This window comes from Spodoptera frugiperda, chromosome 17, assembly GCF_023101765.2.
Source record: "Spodoptera frugiperda isolate SF20-4 chromosome 17, AGI-APGP_CSIRO_Sfru_2.0, whole genome shotgun sequence".
NCBI lineage: Eukaryota > Metazoa > Arthropoda > Insecta > Lepidoptera > Noctuidae > Spodoptera > Spodoptera frugiperda.
In genome coordinates, this window is record NC_064228.1 from 539,888 (window position 1) to 564,730 (window position 24,843).

Here is a 24,843-nt window from a genome sequence, read left to right on the forward strand (position 1 = left end):
TCGAAGTTGGCCGCCTGAAACATCGTACCGGTTGTTATCTATAATACAATTAAACATAAGTCCCCTTTCATACGAAAAAAACTAAATTGAAATCACTGCATCCGTTCGGGAGCTATGATGCCACAGACAGACAGACAGACACGTCAAACTTATAACACCCCTCTTTTTGCGTCGGGGGTTAAAAATGAAAAATAAAATGACATTTTCACTCTCTTTCTCATCTCCTAACCTCCTATCTTTAAACTAAAAAAAAAAACATACAATAAACACGTTTCTTTGGAACATAAAAGAAACACAAACAAACACTGTTAGTCGCATTTAAAACACGAGTAAGCGTATGTAACCTAGTTCTAAATTTTTCGATAAAATAATCCGGTAAGCATTTGTTACCAACATGCAAAAAGTCGTCCGACAAAATCGTAAAGTCGCAAGTTAGCAACGCGCCGCCATAGCTTGTCATTTTAACTCTACAATTAATGATTATTAACGACACAAATTAGGTAAAGGAATGACGAAGCACTCTCAAAAGAGATCTCCCTTAAATTGTATTCCCTATCGAGGTTAAGTAAAACAAACGAGGCCTGGATTTTGATGGGTGACCACTCAACCGTAAGGTTTAAGTCTCTAATTGGTGTAATTTAGAAGGGAACGAATTAATTGTGGTTAATGGAGTAAATTGAAGGTTAATTTTCAACGTTACAATTTACCATACTCGGGTTTTTGATTTAGTTTGAGAAAAATTAGGTCAGATGTAATGAGTGGAGTAATTAGAATTTATGATTGGCCTCATTGGTACATTGGTTGTGTGGTTTTTGGATATAATATACATGTTTGAATCTCAGTTGAGGCTTATATCTAACAGTAGCAATTATAAATAACATAATATGCAGAATCAGTTCAGACCTTTTGACATAGACCACTGTACTCAGAGTCTTAATGGTAACTTAACCCAGTGCTTAGCAATTGTTTTCGGAACAAATTTATTACTAAGGAACAGTTTAAGTAATCATTAAATGTCTCTGAGTACGGCAGAGAGACAACTAGTTAAAAAAACCATTTACATAATTATACCTACAATGTGACACCGAAATGTAACCTTTGAAATCAAAACGACTTAAGTTAAGCAACCCTCAATAAGGTTTAGAAAAAGATGGGCAACCACTAACTTCTGTTCTATTGTTCCAGACCCCCCAACGGCTCCAATGATCACGGGCTACATTCCTGGCACCACCCTCTCTGCTGGCACCGTCCAGAGGCTGTCCTGCATATCCTCGGGAGGGAACCCACTGGCTACTCTTACGTGGTTCAAGAATGATAAGAAGGTAAGTCTTAACCTCTCGTATGCCGTATACTAGCTACTTCCGCGCGGTTTCACCCGCTCTGCTTGGCTCCTATTGGTCATAGCGTGATGTTTATAGCCTATATCCTTCTTAATTAATGTACTATTCAATACAAAAAGAATGATTCAAATCGGACCAGTAGTTCCTGAGATTAGCGCGTTCAAACAAACAAACAATCAAACAAATAAACTCTTCTGCTTTATAATATTAGTATAGTATAGATAAGACAAAAATAGAAAATACATTGTGTCTCGTGTGGATCCACGTTCCAAACCTAGGAAGGCTTAATACAATGTATCTACATAATGTGACTTCTATTGCTAGATCAAAAAATAATTGGATGAATAGAGAACCTTCATAATTGCAAGTGTGGGAGAGCCATGCTTCGGCACGAATGGGCCGGTTCGACCGGAGTAATACCACGGCCTCATAGAAAACCGACGTGAAATAACGCTTGCGTTATGTTTCGTTGTGTGAATGAAGTTACCGGAGACTCAATTACATTCCCAATCCCCAATTCCCCAGTAACTCTTAGATTCCTAACCCCCAAAAGGCCAGCAACGTACTTGTAACGCCTCTGGTGTTTCGGATGTCCATGAGTATGAGTACAATTAAACTATTCCTTAAAAAATATAATATTACATTACTAACCCACCCCTTCTATTCCAGATACATTCAGTAACGAAGACGGTGGAGCGCTCAGTGTCGGCTGAGATCTCGATCCTGACGAATGTGACTGACAACCAGGCTCAGTACCGCTGTGAAGCCACCAACAGTGCCACTGAGATCCCACTCTTTGAAACTGTTACGCTTAATGTGTATTGTGAGTATTTTATAGTCATCTTTTTTATTTAAACTTGCTGTTGATATTTTTTATATGTTGAAGTGGTCGCAGCTGTGACTTAACAAAGGGTTTTGGGTTCGATTCTTAAGTCAAAAAAGTTTATTGAGGATTGAGAATTTTACCCCATTTACGGCCATGAGCTCAACCCCATGACTTGGGATTCGTAACATTACAGTGATAGATACATCACATTGTGTATAATATGCACACCTCTGCTTACCCCTCTGAGAACTAAAAAGTGTAATATAATGAGGTTGTGTTACTTATAAACAGGTATGACACCTTACACCTCTACACAAATTCACCAACTAATTTTGTTTTTTAATCTTTATTTTATAAGTAAGTCTTTTATACAGTTACAACTGCATAGTCAAATCGTAAGGGCTGAAGCGTACATTACATCCGTCAAATTTACTTAGAAAGTATATATAAATCAAAGTCTAATAAAATGATAATTAATAATACTTAAGTTGGGAATCTCGACATGTTAATTGATAAGTACTAGATAGAAGTACTAGCGATGTTGACTTAGGTCTCAGTTTGGTCTAGACACGATATAGGTACAGCTGACTTAGGCACAGACTTGCTCTAACATAAATATAGTTAACTAGTATGTTGTTTGAGCTGTGTAAGTGGTTTCTCAATTCCTTAACATATACATTATATGTAGTAGAAGTAGCTAATTGGGTATGTTTCTTAGTTTTTGATTTGTTGAAGTAAAACATGACTAGTGTGTTGGTGTTAAGGTCGATTTTAGTGTGTGACAAAGATTTATTTATTTATTTACAATTTATTTATTAATGAAACATACATAATTTTGTCGCTCAAGCCATTATACAGTTAAAGTGATATAAAATACTTCACATTATGTAATTACCTATTTATTTATGTGCCAGAACAATAATTTTGGTACCTTTTGAGGTGATAGGGACGAAAATCAAACCAGCAGTATATTACGCAGTAACCCGTTGCGTAGCCACTGCGCTAACGGTGCAGTTAGTTTTTTATTTAGTTCTCCAAAAATATGACAAAATATATTTAATATTACATTACTTATGATAAGAACAATCTCAATTAACTTACATTTTGGTCACCAGTCGCCCCTGAAGCTGTGAAAGTCCGAGTGTCTCCTGAAGAGCTGAAGGTGGGAATCGAAGCCACACTATCCTGCGACGCTGCCAGCAGTAACCCCCCCGCTACACTGTCGTGGTGGAGGGATGGTATACCTGTACAGGGTGAGTCAAAATATAATGTCAAAGTCAAAATCAAAGCAAATTTATTTCAATTAATCCTAAATGAGCACTTTTGTAATCCAATGTTTAAGATATTTATGGTATTAATAAGTTACTTGAATATTACTGGCTCGTTAGTCGAGTGATTGCAAGTGCAGCTACTGAGCACGGGGTCTTGGGTTCAATTCCTGTGTCAAGCAAAGTACAAAAATTACTCAGGATTATCCTGATCCTTTTAATTTACGATTTCTAACCTTAGCAGGTCCAAGTGTGGATGCTATAGCAAGCCATTTCCTTATAAAAGAGTATGATAATAATGGTATAACAAATTTTCTAGCAAACACAATGACATTAAAACCATCCCAACAATGAACCAAATCACCCCCAAACACAGTCTCTATTCCAACCGCATTTCGCAACCCCTTTAGCATAAAATCACGAGAAATCATCACGGCTCCTCTCATGACCCGAACATATCTTCATTGACAATTTAACAGAGCAATGCTACAGGCTTTGCTCGCTGTTTTGCATGTAAATCTCGTGTCTATACACGTACGTGATTTACTCGTGCGTGGCAAATCGATTTTGCAACATGGCGGTTGGTTAGTAAGTCGTCTGTGTTGCTATTATTATTGCAGTGTGTTAGTAGGTAGTATTATTTGGAATTGTATCTTGTTTTGTTTTGATAAGGTTATTTTTTGTTTAAATTTTGTGGTTGCGATGATGAGTGATGATGAGCTGGTTAATGTAGCTACTTCCTACATAGTAAAAAAATCCTATGGGTGCTTTTCTACCAGATATGTGCTATGTAGCTATGCTACGAAGATGTAATAGCTAAGTTGTGAAACTATGTGACCTTTTCCACTGATAAGCTATGTAACTGTGCGAGATACGCAGTTCGAGTATGCGATGTATCGATAGTAGGGAAGCCATCCAAAAAATATAGTTGAGTCCGTTTCCACCTGTGCTAAGCTATGTGTACAGCAACGTAGCATGGCAAATCTCTGGTGGAAAAGCACCCTAAGTCTGACTGTAAACAATAACGGGGTGGTTTTAGTGTAGTAAAAATACCGAACTTACTAGTCTTTCTTTCCAAAAAGAAAGGAGGGTTCCCACCGTCTTAAAAAAAAACAAATGTCTTCACTACATAGTATACAACAAAGTCACTTTCTCTGTCCTTATGTCCCTTTTAAGTCCATAAAACTACGCAATGGATTTTGATGCAGTTTTTTAATAGATAGAGTGATTCAGTAGAAAAGTTTTTATGTATAATACAGTACATGTAAAATATATCACCATTGCATCCATGGGAAGCCTTGGTGTGCCGCTAGTAAATATTATAATTTTGTGTTATATACCATAATATTAAAACCTCTCCTCGTCCCCAGGTCTACCGATGCAACAGAAGAAGGGTCTGCACGGCGGCACGGTGTCCACCATCGAGCTGAAGCTGACCATCACCAAGGACCTCAACGGCGCCGTCTACACCTGCCAGGCTATGAACGAGGCTCTACAGAGGAGCGTCCATGATGCACTGCCGCTTAAAGTTCTATGTAAGTACTAGCTGACCCAGCAAACTTTGTACCGCCTCAAACATATTTTTCCCACCTTTTAAACCTTCCCTGGACTTCCACAAATAATTCAAGGCCAAAATTAGCCAAATCGGTCCAGCTGTTCTCGAGTTTTGGCGAGACTAACGAACAACAATTGATTTTTATATATTACTATATAGAGGTTTGTTTTATAGATAAATACTTTATTTTTGTCTTATAGTTAATTCTTTATACAAATGGACCGATAGCGCACTTGTAACGCTACTGGTGTTTCGAGTGTCTATGCACGGCATCGCTCTTTTATTGGTTTATCCAAGATATTTTTCTAACTGACTTCTTAAAAAAAGGAGTCCCTCTGTTTGACCTGTATGTATGTGCGATTATCTTACGTTTGGCTGAACTGATTTTTATGCGATTTCCAGCATACTGTTTTTCAGACTTACGAGGAGAATGTTTTAGGGATATTACCTGAATTAAAAAAGAGAAAATTAAAGGATTGCTTTAAAAAAAAAGTTATTAATCATACCTTTCGTTACCAATTTCTTTCAATCAAAATCCAACCAAACAACCTCAAACTTAAAACTGGAAATTAAACACCATATCCTTTGCAGATGCGCCAATCTTCGACGAGACGACTCCGTACACGACAGTGGGGGTTGAGAACGAGCCTCTGATCATAGTGCTGCGAGCTGATGGTAACCCGGGCAGCATCACGTATACCTGGACTAAGGACGGACTGCCCATAGCACAGTCTTCTTACAGTACTGGAAGTAAGTAGATTTCAACAAACGTATTGCCTCGTTGGTCAAGTGGTCGCGTGTGCGACTGCCGGACAAGGGGTCTCGAGTTCGATTTCCGGCTTGAGCAAAGTATTACTGGGCTCTTTAGCTTTTTCGAAAATTTCTCAGTAGCATGGGGTCTGGAATTGTGCCCAGTATACGGCAATAGGCCCTTATTACATGATTAGTACCACGAAAATTGGAATTGTACCCAGTGTACGGCAATAGGCCCCTATTACATACGACTTATAACACAAATGGTGAAAAATGAGTATACATTATATAGCGGGATACGTGCCGTAATGTGCACCTCTGCCTACCCCTTCGGGGATAAAAGGCGTGACGTTAAACTAACGTATTAAATAGTCGATTTGATCCGCATGAATGCTGTGATTACAAAACATAGTTTTTGTTTTCCCATCAATAGGTTAATGAGGCCTGATTAAAGCTAAATACAATGAATTGTTTGCTGTAATTATTTGGTTTGTGAGCTTTTATGTATCTGTCATTAGTGGATTCTAAATAATCCTTTTCAAATGTATTTATTGTTTATTTTGAGGTATTATTACTTTGTAAGAATAAATAGGGTGGGAATCGATTACGGAGCTTTCCAAACATATACATTTATTTGACTGCACCGTTGGCGCTTTGGTTGGGCAACTGGCTGCCATGCAACGTGTCGCGGGTTCGAGTCTTGAAACAACTCTTTGTGTGATCACAGATTGTTGTTTCGAATACACATGACACCTAGTCATGTGTATGTGAACTTGTATGTTTTATCGCACACGACACGGGAGAAAATCCTAGTTTGGAGCAACGTGTTAATTTAAAAACAAAATACGATTATCATAAAGGCAATCACAATTAAATGAATATTTTGTGTTATCAGCAAATAAATATAGACCCAATAAACCAAACTAAATAAATAAATAAATAAAATTGAATAGCTAATTTTGAATACTACAATGAATAGACGAAGCACAGAGGTAAAACTGTTTAGGAAACGAACCACCAGTTATTTGTATACCCAGTACAAATGCGGGCTATTGAATTACCCGGTAACTAACGATGGACGTAAATATATTGGCTATATGTGCGGAATTATCAAATAGATATTTACTAGCTTTTACCAGCAGCTCCGCCCGCGGTCCCGGGATAAAAACTAGCCTTTTTAAAAATGAGCAGACGGATCACCTGATGGTAAATGGCAAGCATTCATCGCCGCCCGTAAACACTCGAAAAAAGGTGTTACAAGTGCATTGCCGACCTTTTGGGGTTAGAAACTCCAAGGTTATTGGGGAATCGAGAATTAGGAAGATTAGGAATTGGCCTTGCGATAACCTCACTCACGTTACGAAACAAAACGTAAGCGTTGTTTCACGTCGGTTTTCTGTAAGGCCGTAGTATTTAGGATGAGCCAATCCATTCGTGCCGAAGAATAGCTCTCCCACACTTATATGTACCTGTTTAATTATTTCTTTCGTTCCTTTAGTTAATAAGAACTAAACTATTTAAATAAGTTACTTTTGTAGACCATTCCAATTGACTAGTTATGCCATTTTTTCCTATAGATGACCGAATAATATCTGAAGGCAGCATGCTGAACATGACGAAGTTGTCCCGCCATGATGCTGGAGTATACACGTGTGAGGCAGTCAACTCGCAGGGAGCTGCTGTTGCCAATATCAGCGTGTCTGTTCACTGTAAGTATACCTTACTAGCTGCGGACTACCTAGCGGGCTAACCGTGGCTCCGGCTCGAAAAGCAGGAGTATCTTAGCTCAATATTTTAGAAAGAATTGTGAAAATGGGCATCAGTCACTCAGTAACGAAAGTGTTCTTATATAATATGTACAATGGTGGTCACATGCGCCTGCTACATGCAATCTGATCTGGTGGAAGTGGGGTGGTGCGCTGAACAACATCAAACATACCACTGACTAAAGAATTCCTGACACATGTTGCATCACTAAGCTCCGACGTTATCACTTTTCAATCTTATAAGCCATTAATGGGATATAACTTAATGATTTTGCTGGGATCAAGCGAGGTTAATAAAAATGATCAGGCGAATCTATCATCCTCTGAACATACAGATAGAGATAGCTCCCACCCAAACTACAACTATAGGAGCCTTAGTAACACAAGCCATGGCTTCTTAATGTTCGTACATTAAACTTGTTACGTTAGCAAAGAGAATCGTTGATCAACCATTGTCTTCAATGTACCGATGGAAGTTGCAAGAGTAACAAATTGATGTATTTTCCAAGTCACCTCCTCAGCTAATGGGCCTCCCTCAACTTAATTATATTTCTTCAATAGTTAATTCGTTCAGGGAAACAGGAAATTTAATGTATTTTAATTTTGAAGGGTTGTTCTCGAGTCTTCGATCGATAGGGTAAATTAATATTGAGTTTTTCATTACAATTTTCTTAGAAATATCACGGAGTTTGGTATTCTTATGACCCTTTTAATAAACCACCCCTTAACCATACTTTAATTAAAAGTTATTAAGCGTGACTTAACGTCGAAACTAACCCCTAATTTTCGAAGAATTTTCTGATTTCCTAATTGCTAGGTGACACTTAGGTAGATTGATCACCTATCTTGGCTTAGGGTTTCCTTAAAATTTAGGAGTTGTGTCACACCATAGTATTTTTCAGACTTAGGAAAAGGATATTACCAGACTTAAAAAACAGGGGACTGGTAAACAAAACTTAAGCGGCCATTTTAAAAATCAATCAGTTATTAATACATTGACCTAAAAATAAAAATAACATAACGAGTTCTCCTTTAAATAACAATACTAAAGCAAAGTTATTATTTTAGTCTGATGTAAGCCATTCAACCAAATTGATGTATAACATATTAAATATTGGCAGATAGGTACATACCGAAGATATTTCGGACAGAATGCTTCAATACGTTGTCAGATTACATTCTTATTGAACGAAAATGTTTTTGTAGTACCAAGGGAATTATTTATAGATGAAAATAATAAATGTTTAGTATTAATAAAATTGTGGACATCGATTGTCCTGGTGGACAGACGACCTGATCAAGGTCGTATGGAGCCACTGGATGCAGGTCACTTCCAACTAGTATATCTAGAAGTCATTGGGGAGGCCTATGTTTAGAAGCGGACGTCTTATGACTAATAATATGATGACGATGATGATTATAAATAAAATTAAGTTGTTTATATGGTTTGTAAGATTCGTAGGCGTTTCTAAGTCTCTGCCTACCCCCATGAGAGGCAGCCGTGAGGTTATGTATTAGAACTGCGGACAACGTAATGGGTTACCGGGGTTTCGGCTCAAAGCAGGAAAAGAAATAGGGTGGTTTATTGTCAGTAAGACTCTGACACTCTCTCGTCTCACTCAAGGCGGGAGAAGTAATTTGATGATTTTGCTCCACAACAAAAAAATGTATGGTACAAACAACACCATCGACCAATAGCAAAAAGTTATTAATACCACCAAATCCTCATCATGATTTGGTCAAATCTGTTTACACAAGCTATAAAAATATTCTCAAAGTATAGGAATGTAATTGAGGTTTCTTTTACAGACCCGGCGAGCATAAAGTCTGTGAATCTACATGAAGTGGTCAGCCCCAATCAGGATGCCATGCTGACCTGCACTGCTAATGGTAAGTATTGTTTTGTAAACTCAATCACAATATATGAAGTTTTTCTTTAAATAATATGCATACTTCTGTCTACCCCTTTTGAGAATAATACAACGATGTCACTATGTCTATAACAAAAATTAATGGTTATACATATTTTTAATTGTGATTTTAAAATTGTTTAGAACAACCGACTGATTAAAAAATCCTATTACTAAGTAAACAATCCTTCGACTCACAGGACTAAACTCGACCAAAGCGCCATCTACGGAACGCAAAAATCACACTCCTAACCATTTTTCTCCTTCCAGGTAACCCTTTAACAGCAGACAACATACGTTGGGAACGCAAAGGTTACAATATTAACCCTAACCAGGTTACTTTTGAACCTCGAAACCTTACAAGCACTTTGGTGGTGAAACAAGCCACCAGGGAGGATGTGGGTAACTTCCAATGTGTGGTGGATAATGGAATAGGGGGAGAAACGAGACAGGATGTTATGCTAGTGGTGAAGTTTAAACCAGAACTGGATAGCTCGCCTAGCTTGATGAAATCTGCTTCTAATGTTGGTCAAGTTGGGAGATTGACGTGCAAGTAAGTGATATATATTTGTAGATAAATATTTTTCCTATGTCTGAGCTTTGTTTTATAATATAAGCCGGTAAACAAGCATTTCACCTGATGGTAAGCAGTCGCCATCGCCCATGGACACTTGAAAACACCAGAAGCGTTACAAGTGCGTTGCCGGCCTTTTGATGGTTAGGAATTTAAGGGTTGTTGGGGAAACGGGGATTAGGAAGATTGGAAAGGGGGTTAATGGGGCATCCGGTAACCTCTCTTATACATCGAAACACAACGCAAGCGTTGTTCCACGTTGTTGATAGAAACGTTTCTCCCAAGGTTACTTTTAAAGATTACCAACTTAAATTAAAAACTGCTATTACACCATTCTCATTTACCAAAACGATCTACATTCACACTATCTCTCTCAGATGCCGAGCGGCTCCCGCGCCAAATTTCACGTGGTCCAAGAATGGTGCCAAGCTACCAGTCAACACTTCGACCAAGTATTTTGCGGAGTTCCACAAACTGGATCCAGTGACGTATACCTCTGTGCTCCTCATCAATGACGTCAGCTCCTCAGACTATGGGTCCTATGAATGCGGAGCGAGGAATGACTTGGGATTCTCCACCACATCTGTGAAGCTGGATATCACTAGTGCCCCAGGTAAGATAGTTATTAAAATGTTGCTTGCTAATCATGTTTCTACAACAACATAACATACTACTTTCTTCTTTGTCTCATACAAGACATCATATAAGACGTCACTTGAAAGATACTTAATACATTAGAGGCCATGTCGGACAACGCTGAACGACGCTAGTGGAAGAATAAATAGCCTTTAACAGTTATTTTTAAAGTTAAAGTTCTCGTTAAAGTGACCACTTTTGATCATTTTGATAATGAATAATGTGAAGAGGCGGGCTAAAGACCAAACTCAGTCCCGTACTACTATTGAAGAGTTCTATGTTCGGCAATAGATAACAAGAGACTAATAATGAATTTATGTAGTCTATAACATATCTCATTTGTTTCAGATCAAGTAATATCATTGATTGTGACGAATGTGACCCACAACACCGTGACGCTGCAGTGGGTGCCTGGGTTTGATGGCGGGCTGCCGTCCTGGTTCAGAGTGCGATACAGGTAAGTACTATAAAATAACTATACGGTAATGTTCTAGTACTTTAGTAAGGCATACTATCAAGTTGATCAGAGAGAAAACCTTGATCGGATATTCCAAGCATGAATGTAATAGCTATACTTAGTGTATATTATTAAGGATTTTTTACATTTCCACGTAAGAAAAATATTTATTCTTTCTACAATTCCAAGCAAAAGCATCTTCTTAGGAGTAGAAATATTTAAAATTAATAATTTTAATAAAATACATATTTTTTAAGATGAGTTAAATGTAAAGAAATTTCTTTATAAATACAGCATATTTTAAATTAATTCTTATTTTCAGGAGAGTCTTTGAAGAATCTTATAAATATGAAGACGTGGTACCTAGAAATGCAACCACATTCACCATCGGAGGTCTTGACCGCAATACTGATTACGTTTTCTCCGTAATGGCAATTAACAAAATTGGACAAAGCAAATACCGACCAGACGATACTAAAGTCACTACACTGAGTAAGTTTATATTATTTAATTAGTTTTCAGTATAAGAAGAATATTTCAGTCTAAGATCAAAGATAAAATTACATTTTGATTTTAGTAACGAACATAGCTAAAGGCCTTTGATGTTAGCTATGCGTTACGCATTCCAATTTGTCTTTTAAATTATTGTAAGATTCTCGTCTTGTATCAAATTCTAAATTATTGTTGATGTAAATTCAAGTTGTTACTTGACTTTATTAAAGGGTTCGATACCTTTAATTATCAAAGAGATAGAATTGTTAGTCTATTTGACCAAGACAACAAGGGGTACCTAAAGGTATCATTTTAGGTCCTATTTTATTCGAACCTAAATTAATAATTGTGAAATATTTCCACGCTGCTCAGACATGATCCCATCATCAATACAGTCTTCTTCGGAAGAATATAATTACAATGTACCAGGAGTATTCATCATCACTGGTACAATTGTTGGAACAGCATTAATATTGCTCAATGTATTGCTGATCGGATTCTGTCTTCATAAAAGGACCAATAAGAGGATCCGAGGTTTGGATTTAATTTTAAAACCTTTGTAAATGTTAGCTTTTAATATTTTCTTCTATGTATTTCTTTTATGTTTGGTTGTGTGTCAGTAGATATCCATTTGTAGTTTCATTCATTAATTATTCTATACATTTTAAAAACGTTCATTACATTTGATATTTCATCGTTCATTAATTTCATACACTCGACCATAAAAAATATAACAGCTCTCGTTTTAAAATTTACTAAAAGCAATTCCTATTTCACTGTAAAATGTTTTAAACAAAAAATTGTGAAGCGAGATACTTCAATAGTAACATTAAAAGCATATCTACTGAGATGAAAGCTTCAAGCTTTCAGTGACAAAGAACGACCGTGAAAATTACATTACAGTCAAGGGCGAGACGTGAAAAGTTCACTCAAGTATTAAGTCGCGCATGAATTTCGTTACCGAGTATTTTCAGTTACAATTGATGGTAGTTACACAATAAATGATGGAGACAAAATAAACACACTTACAAAGTTACTTTCTACACGAAATATTACTAGGAAAAAATGTGACTTTCTTGTTTCAACGCTTCAAATAAAGGACGATGACATTGCGACTTAAAATAGTGAAAGAAATTAATAGGACAAACAAAACAAAGAGAGCTGAACGAATACAGAAACTAATTTTGTTGTCCTCAAGGTTATTTTCTTTTTCTATCACTTTGACTGAATATTAGTGTTACATTGTTCTCACATAGTTGAAGCAATCGAAACAATGTAACCAAGAATTTTATTGTGAATCTGATTGAAAAAGAGTAACCTATGAAGTTTCTTGCTCGTTCTTCTCCATAGGAATCTACACTTTGGAACGAGCAAATAGTGCAACTAGAGGACTGACCGACAGACAGACGTTATTAATATTATTATATTTGCTTTGACGTTCAAAAGTGCCTTCCTGGTCTATTTGAAAATAAATAATTTTGACTTGACTACAAATGGTAGTACTTGAAAGCAAATATTTATCTCTGACACTAGACCGATCTTATTCATCTAGGCATTCATCTGTTTTTTTCTTTTGCTAATTTTTTTTTCGTTTTTTTTTTTTAAAGCTTCTTCAGAGTTAGGCGAGTTGAATGTTGTGTCTACAGAGTTTGTCGAAACGGCTGACGTGTCGAAGTCTGTAGTCATATACGTGTCTATTACTGGAGTCATACTAGTCATGATAAACGCTGCCTTAGTTGCTTGTTTTGTATTGAAAAGACGATCTAGACGTCTTAAAGGTGAGTTTTCTTTTTGTTTTATTTTTGCTTCTTTTTGTTTTTGTTAGTGTTTGATGTTGTCTGTTTTTAGATATAGTGTTAGTTTCGTAACTTAGTCAGTAATTAATTAAAATCACCGGTGTATTCATTCTGATTATAGTTGAACTTCAGACTAACTACCACACTCAGAAACATTTAATGGTTACTTAAACTATTCCTTAGTAACGATTTTGTTCCGGAAACAATTGCTGGGTTAAGTAATCATTAAATGTCTCTGAGTGTGGTAGTAAATGTATCTAATGCAATAGTCTCCGTATAAGTCTGTGTTTAACATCAAGAAGATTTCTACGTCAAGTAAAATCCCACGGTATAATTATGGTACACGAGTATGATAATCTCTAAAACATAACTGACGAAAATAGCAACATTCTAATCTTCCTAATCTTACTTATAAAGACTTAATACGTCTGAGGAAACATTTTATAAAATCCATTTTTATCGTGTTAAAGAATTTTAGGCATACATGTTCGTAGCAATAGACATACTTAGGTTCATTAAAAGTACAAGCTTCTGTCTTACTGTCGCTCGTCGTGTGTCGCAAGTGCGACGGCTGGGCAAGGGTTCGATTCCCGGGTTGGGCAAAGTAATACTGGGCATTTTTCAAAAAATCTTAGCCAGGAATGGTGCCCAATATATGGCAATAGGTTCACCCCCTATTACATGGGACTTATAACATAAATGTTGAAAAGTGGGTGTACATTGTATAGAGGCATTGTGTGCCTCTTCCTACCCCTTCGGGGATAAAAAGCATGGTGTTACTTCTGTCTCACAATTCCCAGATGAGCAAAAACTCCTATAAATCCGTAGGTACATAATAACATGACATTTTGAACAAAATCCCGCTTATTTTAGTTAATTAGTTCGACCTTGTTAGAACATAACCCTTGTTCCAAATTAATGACTGCGAAAGTAACTTGAATTCTTCAAAATATTCCACTCTTAGGAGTGATTATATTTAAGAGTGGGAGTTTGTTTAATTACATTAAACATCGGTATATGAGGTATACTGAGAGTATTGTTATTATTTAATCTTTGTATATAATATTACCTTATACATTAATTATTATGTTATCAGCTTACTCGCGTAACTGTTTGACGAGGAACCCGACTAATTTCAAGCGACACACGACGCGGCGATTGTCGAAGAGCATTCTAATATTTCTAATGTCGTGGAATACTGCTTGTGTATATGAGCCTTTGCTATGCTATCCAGCTATGCTAGCATAGCTTGAAAGTAGTCGAGTTCCTAATCAAACAGTTACGTGAGTAAGCCGATAACATAATAATTAATTTAGTATGTCTCACGAAAGTTACAATAAAATTATCACATGTTAGGTACACGATACATTAATCTTTCTCTTTAAAAATTGTATTTAGAATAATAGAATTTTGTCTTATAACACTTTACATACAACAGTATAATATATAAGATAAAATAACATCCAACCGCTCTACAAAACATACAACACTGAATAATACAAATGCTACTCCAATTCGAAGCCTCAACGCTACTCATTGTCTTTAATTACCCATTTAATCGAAACGTATTTTTCTTCCATTACCACAGATGAAGTAATGAAATTACATTTACGAAACATTGATTACAATTTAACGCTGCTAATTAGAGTTACATAGCGATATGTTATCTTTTACATATATGTATATTACCTTTATAATATGGTATATTTACAATATTTGCTCCCACTCCTAAACTTTGTTTCGATTTGTCTAAGTATTGTTATCTTATATGACAAAAAATACGTGTCTAATATATTTTAATTAAATTTAAATGTATAGGTAGGTAACATTAATTAGTACAATTGATATAATTAGTAATTACATATTTAAGGCAATAATTATTAATACAGAAATTATTTGATAATTAATTATTTAATATAACCTCTATTATTTTGGGCAATAATTATTGATACAAAAATTATTTGGTAATTAATTATTTAATATAACCTCTATTATTTTGGGCAATAATTATTGATACAAAAATTATTTGGTAATTAATTATTTAATATAACCTCTATTATTCCTAACAGAACAAGCGGGGCAAGCGTCTAAATCAGCCACAATAGAGATGTATGCTCCGTCATCATACAATGACACGATGACGGGAGAGACGCTGAGCTCCGTCTCCGAGAAGTCGGAGACATACTCGCAGGATGAGGGGACTGATGATAGGCAGCCTCCGCCGATACCTGAGGTTCCATCCATGCCTACTAGGCATATGTTGAGTCAGGTAAGAATATCTTCTATTGCTTTAATTTTCTGAATTTTTTATTTATTTAATCTATTGTTTTTATTTACCAATGGACAGCTAAATAAAGCAATAATATATTCAATAGATTTGTTGTTCAAAACTTGCAATGTTGTCAATTTTTGTATGACCTCTCAGTAATTGAAGTACAGAATTACTTGTAAAATTAAAAATGGTCTTTCAAAACTTAGTTATAATTATCGTCGCAAGTACGACTGCCAGCCAAGGAGGATTCGAAAAACAACATTTTCTTCATGGCTTAGCTAGGCAAGCCAGCAGATAAACCATCAGATGTTAAGCAATCTGCGCCGTTCTAACCAATACTTTTCTCTTTAGACAACGGACGCCTTCCTAATGGATGACCAGGGCCTGGTGATTCCACCACCACTGGACTATCCTCCTCCTAACTATGCGGTGTACGATGGAGACCACGCCAGGACGCTGCCGCACCCTCACAGACACAAGGACATTACTGGACATAGCACGCTGGGTAGAAGTACAGGTAAGAAATGGAGAATATTTTACAAATTATAGTCTTTATTCCTTAGCATTACTTTTGAGATATCTAACCGCCGTTCTCAGAGTCATTTAATGGTTACTTAAACCCGTCCTTAGCAATTGTTTTTGATACAAAATCGTAACTAAGAAATAGTTTTAAGTAATCATTGAATGTTTCTGAGTGCGGTAGTTATACTTTTATCTATCACTGACTGCACCCTTGCTTCATGGACTGCATTGATGGATACTTACCTATATCTATGCATTGGGATTTTTGATTTTTAATTTAATTCCTTCATAATCGTCCGTCGTGGACACTGGGCACTGGACCTTAAGAATCACCTAAAGGCCAGAATGAGGCTGATGCCTTAAAAATTTTCAAAATTTTGGCTCATTTTACTAACACCTATTTATCTTGTTGAATCAACCAACCTAATATTACTTTAGAATACATCAATTCTCTACTATTTATTATATTCCTTATAAAATATACTACTTCTCTAACATAATCTGTGTATTGGCACCAGGCAAACAGAACTACGTGCCGGCTCCGAGCCCGATGCCGCCGCTGGACGGCTCCTACTACAACATGGCGTCCGACCGGTACCTGTCCTACCCGCCGCTCATCGGGGAGTATTTGCAGCAGGTAAAATTATTTTGAATGATCATTTATTCATTTGGGAGAAGAGTATCTATAAATAAAAGATTTAATTTTTAATAAAAAATGTGTGTCAAATCCAACAAATGATCTGTTCGTGGATGGATGGAAGGATATTTTGTCAGAGTACCTGAAGTACTGCGAGGCGAACTTAATGAATGCTGTTAATTCCTGTTTAATTATGTTTTAGTTATGTGTGTAAGTTGGTTGTCTACCGTTGTAACTTATGAATTAAATAAATAAATATAAAATTCTGGCATATGTTTATGATGTGCTAGGATATCAATGTGGCGAAACATTGACAAGTGACAAGTTACAGATATGTCGCCACATCAACATTGTTTTTAGTAATAAAAATCAATTTCGTTCAGATATTATGTCATGAGGTGGCCCTTTGCTATAAGATGCACGAGACAAAATCTTAACTCCATGCAGTCACAAAGACTTCTTGAATTCGAAAAACACGATAATAGTTATTCAAATCTGAAAATTGACATCGAGGCCCCTAGATCAGCAATCTCACTTATGATGAACTCAAAGCAATGAGAATACAACCCTAAATTATTATTTTTTGTACCTATCTAATGATGACTATGGGGGAGGACTTTGTTCAGCAGTGGACGTCTCTCGGTTGATGATGATGATGATGTATCTAATGACCCATTCATTCTGTTGGTCGTAAGAAAATATCTGTATTAATATAATACCCACTTACACCTTAACTAACATAACCTTTTCCCCAACAGCAACAGGGTCGAACTCCCACCCCCCCGCAGCAGTACGGAGGCCAGCCACTCCCGAAGCCCCACCTCATGAACGGCGGCCTGCCCTCCAGCTCACCGTCACACATGGCCAGCCCACCACCACACAGCTACGCTCTCGACGGTAAGTGGTAGTGCCACTCTCTACTTACTGCATGTTTACACATTATACATACGCTGTAGTATTGGTTGTTGCTTTTAATGGGAGGTGGTGGTAGAAATTAAGGATACTAGAAATAAAATTTAGTAAAAACCTGGAAACAATCATTAAAATAATAGACTGGATGTATGATTAGGGTGTCTAAAAAGGCTTAAAGGTTAGTATGATAGTTAGACATTAGGCCACACAGATGGGGCCCAGTAGGGATGATGCTCGATTCGGAGCTACGGACTGTCTAACCGGTTTACCGAAGCTCCGGCTCTAAGAGCAGTAGTAGCAACGGGGTGGTTTTTAGTCAGTAAAAGTTCGGAAGAAGCCATTGGATGGTTTCCCCCCTTAAAAAATATAGTAAAATTTTAAAATAAATTATGCAATGTAATAATTTTCACTGGATACGAAGAGGCCATAGAAAGTTTTCCACTTATTCAACATAATTGCGCAGTTAGTGGACAATTTTTGCAGCATCAAATAAATCAGGCTCGATACCTGCACCCATTAATTTGAGTGATCCACTAACTATTGTTTTAGGTTTGCATGTGAAGTAAATGTATCTACAAAAAAACTTTCAGGGAAATTATTTAAACAAATATGCAACCTCACGCCTTTTATCCCCGAAGGGGTAGGTAGAGGTGCATAATATTACGGCATGTCATCCCACTGCACAATGTACACCCACTTTTCACCATTTGTGTTATAAGTCCTATGTAGTAGGGGGTGAGCCTATTGTCATATACTGGGCACAATTTCAGACTTCGTGCTACTACTGAGAAATTTTCGAAAAAGGGCTTCATTCGGAGCCCAGCCTGAGACCTCTTCTCAGGCACTGGCGAACTCTCGACCAACGAGGCAGTTATTTTAAAAAACCTAACAATATCCCACTACGATACACTTTCATAGACCTCCATTAATAATTCCAATTAGTTGTAAAAGAGCTCAGATACATTAAACAGTAAAGAATTCTACCTTTAGACCGACAGTCGGCCGGCGGCACGCTGCGGCGGCAGCGGCTGGACAAGATGGCCGCCGTGCCCCCGCCTGACGTCACTGTACTGCACCCCGGCAGTTGTGCACAGGTGAGGATATATTTATGCTAATTAAGTTAATATTAAGATGTATATGGGATGTTGATGTTGTAATTACTATTGAAGAATTGAATAATAAAATTGTGCAGAGACTGCACGATTGGCGCGGTGGCTAGGCAACTGGCTGCCGCGCAACGTGTAGCAGGTTCGATTCCCGCACGGAGCAACTCTTTGTGTGATCCACAAATTGTTGTTTCGGCTCTGGGTGTTATGTATATGTGAAATTGTATATTTGTAAATGCACCCACGATACAGGAGAAAATCCAACGTTTTTAAAAGAAAAAAAAACACATTTCACCAATTTTCCTCTTTGAGTTCCACAATATGCTTATTCCTTGTATATACCGTTTTATGAGTACGTCTTCCTGAAAGCCGCTTTCAAGAAAAGAGTGTGTTGCTGTTACCCCATAGATCTCACAAACAAATGGTAACAAATAGTGGTATCTTATGTTCCTGACCTAAATATAGGGACAAATTGTGACGGATTGCACCCCTGCCTAGCACCGTACTGAATAAAGTACCATTGTGCTGTTTACTTCCTCTTATATAGAGCTTGTGTTGATATTGAGAAAACAAAAATACATAATTTTTACAATTATTATTCAAAAAAATGTACTAGAACTTTCATAAAAGAATTATACATTGGTAGACATAAGAGACAAACACATAAGATGTTTGACAAATGTAAGATAAAACCCCATTAGTTTATTAAGGTTACAATGAAATTAATTAAACCATTTCACCGCGTCGTGTGTCGCGGAATGCTGCTCATGAATATGAGCTATGAACGAGGATGGCTTAAAACTAGTCGAGTTCCTCGTCAAATAATTACGCGAGTAAGTCGATAACATAATAATTAATTTCAAGCCATGCTAGAGGCATATTTACGAGCAGCATTCCGCAATACCCGATGAAATGATTACGTGGAATAAGATGATAATAAACAAAAAACATAATAATTAAATTAAAAGTCGCCATCACTATTTAAAATTCAAAATTTATTTCTAAATTAAACGTAAAACATACCACGAATACTCGTACAATCGAGTGACATTCTTTGATGTTGTACCTACAGGGTAATTCCGAACGCTTATAATACTCTTACGTAACCAGTTAGGCATGAACAATCTCATAATTTAAGATTAATTAACAACAAATTTCCCCCGCCCACTGCAAAGCTTTGAAATTCCAATCTTCGCTAAACTTTCAATGGTGCCCAAAATCTAACAACTTTTTGTCCAAAACTTTGTCATTTTACGCTTAAAACGTTATTGTGTAAACGCCGTAAGAAAATACGTGATTCAATTTCTATTGGGCTTAATTGAAACGGACTATTTATTTGTAAATTTTATATTTAACGCTGCTAATGATGTAGGCTCGGAGGTACTCGTTAGCGGGAATTTAAATCGTCGACGAAAAATAGGTGTTTGAAATTTTCAACGAATACCTAATTTAACTTAGTTCGTAGCTACAAAAAAGGAAATTTAGGCATTTATTTTGATTATACCTTTTCTAATAAAGTTTTTTGTTTCAGCACTTAGTCCAGACTCCAGCACCGAAGCAACCCCAGTCGATCTTAAAGGACCCGTCGCGTCACAAATATGGCAACCAATATGGTAGCCCCATATCCTCGAGCACGCCACAAAACTCCAATCAGATATTAACAGTACAGAATTTAACCTCCGACGTCCCGCAGTACGGGACCATTAAAAAAGAAAACAAGAAACAAAACGTCACCATCGACGAGTCATTTAACAAAAGAAGTGAAACCCACGTGGTCTAAAGTGACAAAATAAAACTAAAAATGTGTAAAGTAAAAAACTTGAATAACAAAGTGACAAACTAAAAACTAAAAGTCGGCTATGAGTGTAAAACTTTGAAGTGAAGTGTAAATAAAATGGACTAGATAAAAATTGTAGATAGATTTAAAATAATTGAATGTGATACAAGAACGAACTTTCAAACGATTAGTGTCCATCGCGTAGATAGATATGACAACGTCGCCTAAACTAGCATTGGGCTGCCCGGGTTGTATTAAAATGTTCGACTGACTTATCAAAATAAATAGGTAATACGTCCAAATGACATAAGCGAACAAAAAATATGATTTTTTCAATGTCCAATTGTAAAATCATTTTAGATAATAATACATTTAGGGTTAAATGTACGATTTTATTCATTTAATTTTCATTTAAAGGCTGGATCTAGTATTGTTTGACAATTTGATGAATCAACCGACTGGTGGACTTCGCTGGATTGTAAAAATGACTTAGGTGTTAGTATAAATTGTAATTAAGAATCGATTCGTGTTCGTTGGGTGTTTGTGTCAAAGTTATGAAATGGGTTGTTTCAATTTCAAAGTTTAATAACTTAGAATAATCTACAAATTGTCGAACAAACTACTGGTGTGTGCGAATCCAAAATTTTTATTGATTCCATAAAAGGATCTCTCGTAATTAAGTTTTTAAGATAATTATGATTGTTATAAAAATACGATTTTTGAATTAAAAAGAAAATGAAATTATTAAATTCGGGAAAAATTTTGAATTTTACCCTGTCGTCGTTTTTAATTAAAAATTGTTCTCTAGAAAATGTTCGAATGCATTTTCATAGTTAGAAATGGTTTCAGAAACTTATAAAGTTGTTCCTGACAGTTAAAATTTGTTCTCATTGATTTTGAGATATTTTGTAACATTAATTATTAATTAATGTCACTTACATTAATTTGCGTTTACATTTTAATTCGGATATTTTCTTAATTTTTTTGTTCAATTTAATATAAAAACTATAAAAGACCCCATTACGTATTGTGTCAAATATTAAACGACTGTCATTTATAATCTGTAAATTGTAATTTTTTACAAGAAACGTATAACTGTATACATATTTACGGTTTTTATTATTATTTTGTAAATTTTTACTCGTAAGTTACTTTTTCTCTGCATTTTTACGATGTAAATAAGAAAATAATAATACTCAAATCGCGAACTGACAATAAACATAAGTTCAATTAATTTTTAATTTATGTCCATCTTGATTCTATGTAAATAATATATTGTACCTAATTGTATTTTTTACATTAATAGCGTTTCAACCCCAAAATTTAATCGGTCATAATATTCACATGCCAAAGTTTTATTAATTTTATTCTTTAAGTTATTAAGATACTTAATTATTTTCTATTATTATTATTTTCTTTAAAATCGAATTTGTAACAATTGCGATGATGATTTCGTTAAAATATTGACTGATTGTCTTTATTTTATTTTTAAACATTATTTTTTCAAGTTCGAAAGTCCATCCAATCACGAAATACGATTTTATATTTACAAAAAAGTCTATTGTTACATTTCGAAAATAAAAAACCTAATAATTATTTCTTTTGTTTTATTTTTTTCGTTCCTTTTATTTCCTTAGTTTTCCTGTGAAATGAAAATTCCAATTATTAAAAACATATCAATGGAGGAAACGAAAACCTTATGTTTTGGTTTTTATTTTAATTAAAAATGATATTTGAACTGAAAAAGTGCCAAAGCTGGACTTTATTTCGCGAGTAACTAACCACTTAGATAATAAAATTAGCTGGTTTTACGTCCTTCTATATATAAGTAATTTTAGAGAAATATTAAAACCGTGCCTTATACTTTTATGCCATTTTGAGAATAAAATATCACTTAAATAAATATTGCCAAACTTAGAATAAAAAAATATAAAAAAACGAAAATTTCTAGCGATAAGTGCATTGTTTTTCATTAAATTCTTTCTTAAGACTTGTGGACGAATCAGTAGTTTTTTTTGTAAAAATTATCCATAATAATTATTTTATGTCCATTATAAACCCTCATCTTTAATAAAATGGCCTCTTATTAATTATTATTTAAATTTATAATTTCGTTGCAATCTATTGTTGCTATTTTTCTCGATTTATTTAAAAAATATGAGCTTGTCATTTAGCGGTAAGTGCTAATCGAATGTTCAAAACATATTGTCAATATGATAACATTAATTAAAATAAATAATTAATTAATTAATTAAACAAGTCAATGTTAAAATTTCGGTAATAATTGTCAGTTTAATAATTATTAAAAAAAGATGTGGTAATTATATTAAAAAATCTAAGTATTTCTTCTTATTTTTCTGTTGTTATTTGTTTAAAAATAAATAATAATTTACGTTTACGTTTTTGTTGACAATTGATTCCATCTTTGAAAAAAATATTTTCTCATTATTTAATAAATGTTAAATAAAAGTATTATTAATAATAATAATTAAAGGTTTCACCAACTTGTTTCTCAAAAATAATTATTTATCATTACCAAATTAAAATATCATTAAAATTCATGAATTTTAATTTTATTTTTGAATATGAACAAGTTGGTAAAACCGTGTTTCAGATTACGATAACTTCATGTTCAGCGATCATTGTAAATTAAGCCCAATCGATAAAGATATAAGGTTGTAAATTGTTCTGTAATTCAAAAAATGTGACTTTGATATTACGTACTTACATAAAGCTCATTTGTGTAATCAGCATAAAATTGAATTAAAGCGTATATGTTAAAAATCTAAGTTTTTATTATTGAACCTTCAAGTCCTAAGTGAATAGGTTACGTATAGGTAATCATCATCGTCGCTTACCACCTGGTGAGATAGAGGCCAAACACTGATCTATTAAGCAAAAAAAATAAAAAAAACGTAACACTAAAAACAAGATCTTGGGTTCGATTCCCGTTAAAAACATGATAAGTTCAATATGTCTAGTAACTACAAAATATCCAGTAAATAAAGCTAAAAATCTTATATGAAACCAATGGTAGAAGCTACTGTCTAAATAAATTAGCCATTCAAACAGACTTCGTCAGTGTAGCAATATCTACTACGGCGTAGCTGCTACGCCGTAGCTCGTAGCTACACGCTAACTCGTAGCAGCAAACAAATAGTACTAACCAACAAGCCGACTCCATAATAGATGTTTTTAAATTTTAAACTCACTAGAACAAAACAATAATTAACGCAACTACATAAAGAAATAACTACACGAACATTTTCAGTAAACACGAACCTGAAATTCAGCAACCAAACAGAGAAGTAATCCCACAAACAACTAGCGGAATTGTTTGAAAATACAAACCACCAGGTTGAGATCGGAAAATGTTGAATTATAATCCGAGCAAAGTCGGGGGAATTATTCGTGTTAATTCGGAAGTGTAAATCCGTGCCTAATATGCTAAATACAGGTCTACCGTCAAATGCAGATCTCTGTGTTGTGTGGTACAAGTTACAAGCGAGAGCGATATTTCTGAAAGATATTATTTATTAGTTATGTGGTGACATATGACAAGTGACAGATGACAGAAGTCGCACATAGACCATCGATGGACAAATCAATGGATGACTTCATAAATCCTGCAACACATATGAGAATAAACATTTACAGAAAATCCCAACGAACAACAGTTGAGCAGAAAGCCCGTCAGGCATGATCGCCTCGCCTGGTCGGAGGAATCCTCTTATTAAGATCTTAGGTAACTTTACTCACTGTTCCATAAAGTTCTTTATTTCGTTGCCTAATTAATTAACTTTATTATTTAATTTAAAAAAATATCAGTCATTTAAATATGTTGTGTTATTAGTGTTTAGATTTAGATCAATTTAGTTTAGACTTTGAAATTGTCAAGATATTTCAAATCATCATCCAACTTCCTTCTATGAAAAAACAACATACGTAAAATGAACATATAGACAATTCAACCTATCTTTTTTTATAAAACCCAATCGTAACGTACATCTCCATGCCTGAAACCCGGTCAGTAGGGCGTTAAAACGATTCAGATCAATTTCGATGCCACCCTTTTCAGGATACCCACTGAAGAGTTAAAATTCTGAAACCATTATATCGTTTCTGCTGTTACGGATTAGCTCGAGTTTATCTATTGAAGGATTTTCTACTTCATTGCGTAGGGAGAAATTATTTCGAGAGGTTTCGGACATATTTTTGTAGGTTTGATATGAGTATACTCGGAT

The 24,843-nt window shown here is 35.3% G+C and overlaps 1 protein-coding gene across 3 annotated transcripts in view; it reads left to right on the forward strand.

Annotated features, from left to right (window-relative positions):
- LOC118276606 (nephrin) overlaps positions 1–22,195 on the forward strand; it is a 284,280-nt gene extending 262,085 nt beyond the window's left edge. The window contains exons 12-29 of one of the 3 annotated variants that reach the window (XR_004783681.2): positions 1,186–1,322; positions 2,010–2,163; positions 3,282–3,419; positions 4,805–4,969; positions 5,581–5,739; positions 7,320–7,451; positions 9,318–9,398; positions 9,689–9,971; positions 10,370–10,605; positions 10,977–11,085; positions 11,408–11,577; positions 13,185–13,355; positions 15,443–15,642; positions 15,997–16,162; positions 16,686–16,804; positions 17,563–17,701; positions 18,693–18,810; positions 20,354–20,374. Coding sequence is in view for 2 of the 3 variants with exons in the window: in XM_035594953.2 (XP_035450846.2) it covers positions 1,186–1,322; positions 2,010–2,163; positions 3,282–3,419; positions 4,805–4,969; positions 5,581–5,739; positions 7,320–7,451; positions 9,318–9,398; positions 9,689–9,971; positions 10,370–10,605; positions 10,977–11,085; positions 11,408–11,577; positions 13,185–13,355; positions 15,443–15,642; positions 15,997–16,162; positions 16,686–16,804; positions 17,563–17,701; positions 18,707–18,810; positions 20,354–20,602 (2,912 nt within the window). In the remaining variant the exon portion in view is untranslated. Of the gene's footprint in view, positions 1–1,185; positions 1,323–2,009; positions 2,164–3,281; positions 3,420–4,804; positions 4,970–5,580; positions 5,740–7,319; positions 7,452–9,317; positions 9,399–9,688; positions 9,972–10,369; positions 10,606–10,976; positions 11,086–11,407; positions 11,578–11,949; positions 12,112–13,184; positions 13,356–15,442; positions 15,643–15,996; positions 16,163–16,685; positions 16,805–17,562; positions 17,702–18,692; positions 18,811–20,353 lie in introns of all 3 variants that reach the window. The other 2 variants (XM_035594954.2, XM_035594953.2) reach the window with 2 other exon arrangements.
- The last annotated feature ends 2,648 nt before the right edge of the window (positions 22,196–24,843 follow it).